Consider the following 4,655-nt stretch of genomic DNA (forward strand, 5'->3'; position numbering starts at 1 on the left):
AATTGAAGTAAAAAGAAATGAAATGTAATACATGGGAAATGTTATGACACATAGGGAATATAATACAAGGGCATATATTAAATGGTCTAGATCTTATAATAAGGCATGTAAATAAGAAAATTGTGTTTTAAAGTGAGGGTCAATACAAGGGATTTGTTGTAACACATGTAAAATACAATGCTATGGCATATAAGAAGTGGTTTAAATCTTAGTGCTAGGCATGTAGTTTAGGGGAATTGTATTTTAAGTCAGGGTTCTCACAGACTGTGTCTACTATGCTACGTGCCTTAATTACACGCAACTTGAGAACATGGGAAGAATGCTTACCTCACATTGAATTTGCTTATAACCGTTCTACCCACTCTACCACTCAATTTTCTCCTTTTGAGGTGGTGTACTGTTTCAACCCATTAACACCACTAGATCTTATGCCCTTACCCTTGAGTGAGCATGCTAGCCTTTATGGTAAGAAAAAGGCCGAAGTGGTGAGACAACTGCATGAGAAGGCACGAGCAAACATTGAGAAACGCACGGAGCAATTTGCCAAACATGCAAACAAGGGACGTAGGCAACTACTGTTCGAACCAGGAGACTGGGTGTGGCTACACATGCGCAAGGAGCGTTTTCCTGAGAAGAGGCTAAGCAAGTTGATGCCCCATGGAGATGGGCCCTTTCAAATCCTTGCCAAAGTCAACGACAACGCCTACCAACTTGACCTTCCAGGTGAGTACGGTGTTAGCTCTACTTTCAATGTTGCTGACTTACTTCCATTTGATGTAGGTGACGACTTCGATTTGAGGACAAATCCTTCTCAAGAGGAGGGGAATGATGAGGAACCACCAAGACCTCAAGTCGTCACTTCACAAGGCTCGAGTACGAATGATCTACATGCACCATCAATAAACCCTAGACCAATGACTCGAGCAAGAGCAAGAAAGATGCGTGAGAACCTCCAAATTGTTCATACACGCATTGGAAGGATTCAAGAGGCTAAACACATGATGGTGAGCCTACTCCAAGTCCATGAAGAAGCCTCAGATTACTAGAGAAAGGATGAACTGCATAATGGACTTCACTATCGAGTTAAGCGACTAATATAGGCTTGAGAATAAAGGTTGGACAGCCCATGTGGGCCCTAGCCGACCATGTGAGGACCCATAATTTTATTATTTTAAAATATTGTTAAATTGGTCATTTTAAAAATATTTCGTACTCGAGTTACCCAAAAAAAAAAAATACTAAAGTACATGAATTTCTCGAAAATAAATTTTACCGATTTGTTCTTTACGCGCATATTATTTTAATGCCCAAATTTATTCAAGATGAATTGCTTATCGTGAATTTTTTATTGTTATATATATATACTTGGATTATCATATTTTAGAGTTTTAGAATCGAATAAGTTGAATTTCCAAGTTCAAACGAGAAAACCCTTAAGTTTGACCTTTATACGCGCGCGTGCCGAAAAGGCCCCGACAGGCACATTAATTTGATTAATTGGAGATTTTAAGAACATGATATAGACTACTAGTAATGTACTATTAATGTACTAGGGAAAACCTCAGAGGTTTAGTGCACAAAATTGCAAACGAGCGCGAAAATTGGACACGCGAAAATTTGAAAGTTGGCTGTCTGTTTATTACTGTTCATCCGAGACTGTCCAGAAAATCCATTTTGTTGCTTGATTTTGAACCGCTTATGTCTGGATTTTGGAAATGATTTCTTCTACATAAATATATCCTTGTGAACCTAGTTTCTAACACCACCAACCGTTTTCAATATCACTGAGAATCGAGTAAGATACGGCCTAATTAGCGAAGTGCATTAAATCTGGAAAATTTCTGGAAAGGCCAACAGTCCAGGAATTTTAGCGAACTTCAACTGTTTATTTCTTGAGCTAGGAACATCGGAATCGAGTTCCATTTTTTTCATTTGAAACCTGGATTGGTACATTACATGCATATCAAATTTCAAAGGCTGGTTTTGATTCTATGATTTTTAACGAAATTCCAAAATTATTGGAAAAACTTGGACTGTTTTGACCTATCTTCAATGAATAGTAAACTTTCTTGGAGGAATTGACTTGTTTCTGATTTGATTCTTGGAAAGTGACCTTCTACAAAGTTGTTATGCTTCGAATGAAGTTTTTGACGGTGTAAAATTTTCCATTTTTAGACTTTCCGAACTTCCGGACTGATTTTTCCAAGAATGACTCGAAAAGTGAAAATTTCCAATTTGGACCTAAATGTTCTTTTAAGGGCCTAGGTTACATTTTTACAACTCTTAGAGCATTTCAAACCTATTTTCATGGTGAACTTGAGTTCACCTATCACTTGAGACCTCATTTGAAAGTCGGTTCCTTATGAACTGAAATACTTTGGATACTTGAATTTTGGAGTCAAAATTGACTATTTCTTTTCTTTACACGAATACTGTATGGCCTGGAATTTGAGATACAATGCATTATTGCATACTTTCAGGATCTCAAGAGGACTTCGAGGGAACTCCCGGCGAAGCGTCTTAGAGCTAATTTCTCAAACTTTGACTTTTGATACTTGGTGAGTATCAAGTGCATGTGAAGTGTTTAAATGAAATTATTCTTGTACTTGCTAGTTAATGAGGCTAGGGCGTACTTTATCGCCCTTGTCCTCTCTTTCATGAAATTGCTTGCTTGATAAGTGATACGTGTTACATGTGAAGCAAATGAAAGTGTTTTTGTGAGCATTGAGCGGCAGAATGTATCATGCCCTTTTAGGGTAGGAGGTACCGCTCATCCCGTCTCAATGCTATGACCAAATCTTGTCGATTGGAGCTTCGTCTCATCGACCTGAAAGTGAATGGGGGGGACGCCCCAACCCATTGGCTAGCCTTGTAACTCGAGCCGGCAAGGGCTTGGTCGAGAAACTTGGTGAATCTTGGGAAGTGTTATACTTGTTAAGTGATACCACCTACATGCTTGTTTGGTTACGGATCCAAGAGGGTGTCGTGGTGGCTGGAGGTAGTAAGTGGAGTTCTACATGGATAACTGTGAAAGTTGACGGAGGGTCAACTACCTGAGCTTGGATCGCGCGTGGATTAGCTCCTGAGAGCTCCCGTATCCTTTTATTGTGATTAAATTCCCTACTTGCTTAATGTTTCACAGTTACTTGTTACTCGAGTTATTGCTTTATATTGTGTCTTTACTCGCATGCTTGCATGTTTTTCCCTTGGTCTCACTGAGCGTTAGCTCACCCCAATTTGTTTTCCTTAACAGGTTTTGAAGTGGAAGTTCTGAGGCTTAATTAGTGACCCCCAAAAATAATTTTTTCCCACAGGGCTCGAGGCCAAAGAAAGCGCTTGTATTGAGTTATTAGTGCCTGAAGGGATATTTCATATATAATTTGAATTCGATTCACTTGATAAGTATTTGATGTAATTATTTGAGAACTGAGGACTTTTGTCTTATTCGGGGAATGGTACCCTTACTTGAGATTTGTAATATATCTTATCTCGTTCTAAGTTTGAAAAATGTTATGTCATTATTCTTGAGGTTGTACCCTATGTTATTGGATGTGAGTGATGTATTTTATTTGAGGACTGTAGTGAGTGTGACACCCCAACTTTTAAGATGCTATTGTTTTACGGTTTCTTTAGTTCATTTTATTCTAAAACATTGTTTTGTTTCAAGGAAGATACTAAAGTTATTTCTTTGGGTTTGATTTAAAACCTTATTTTGTTTTAAAAGACTAGAAACCCTAAAATTTTAATCAAAAACCCTAGTTTACTTGTGACTATGTTTAAATCCCTCATATTTGACTCAAAACCCTAATTTTATTCTATGGAATTGTAAAATTCATCACATTTTTCTTAAAATTCCTTTTATTTGGAAATTATTCATTTATTATGGCCCTACTACTCAAGCACCCCACAATAAGTGCAAATGAACCTAGAAAGTAGGGTTTCACTTTTCGTTTTCAAGATTGGAGCAAATTAGGGTTTTTGCGATTTTTCGCCGGATGATTTTTCGGTATGAAGCGAGGATCAAATTTGGTGCTTAAGAGTGATTTTTAAGTGAGAAATAATATGTGATTAGAAGCAATGATATAAAGTTAGTAAATAGGAAGTAAAAACCCTAGTACATGTGATTTAAGAAAAAAACGGTGTGAACCGACGTGTACCGTGCACTACCGATTGAACGCACCACTTGATCACCACTTTCTTACCATACAAGCTTATCACTAATTGAGCAAAATATCTTCCCCCTCATGGCTATCTCTTGACCGAAATTTGTGGCTAAAATGCAAGGAAAGAAAGAGAAAATTTGTGTGGTTGTGGTTGAGCCAAGTGTTGGCCAACATGTGGTCTAAATTAATCCTAATCTTCTTGCTTTCTTATCTTCCAAATCTAGCTCATTCTTCCTCATTTTCTTCTTCTTCTGGCCGAGACAAGAGAGAGAGAAAAGGGAGAGCAAGAAACAACCATTTTCTTCTTGATTTGCACCATCCAAGTGAGAAACAAAAATTCTAAACTGATTAAGTTGTTATCTAGCTCAAGTGCTACCTACCGGTGTAATTTTCTTGAGGAACAAAGACCTTGAACACTTGTTTCTAGTTGCCTTGGAAAGGTATACATGCTAGAACCTTGATTCTCCGATTAAATTCGTGATTTGTTGCTAA

General features: G+C 37.7%; 1 protein-coding gene across 1 annotated transcript; it reads left to right on the top strand.

Moving 5' to 3' along the window:
- The first annotated feature begins 428 nt into the window (after positions 1 to 428).
- Positions 429 to 1,046, top strand: LOC113755618. Its single transcript, XM_027299584.1, has one exon. The coding sequence runs from the start codon at positions 429 to 431 to the stop codon at positions 1,044 to 1,046; it is 618 nt and encodes a 205-aa protein (XP_027155385.1).
- Positions 1,047 to 4,655: the final 3,609 nt, after the last annotated feature.

This window comes from Coffea eugenioides, unplaced genomic scaffold, assembly GCF_003713205.1.
Source record: "Coffea eugenioides isolate CCC68of unplaced genomic scaffold, Ceug_1.0 ScVebR1_162;HRSCAF=658, whole genome shotgun sequence".
Lineage (NCBI taxonomy): Eukaryota > Viridiplantae > Streptophyta > Magnoliopsida > Gentianales > Rubiaceae > Coffea > Coffea eugenioides.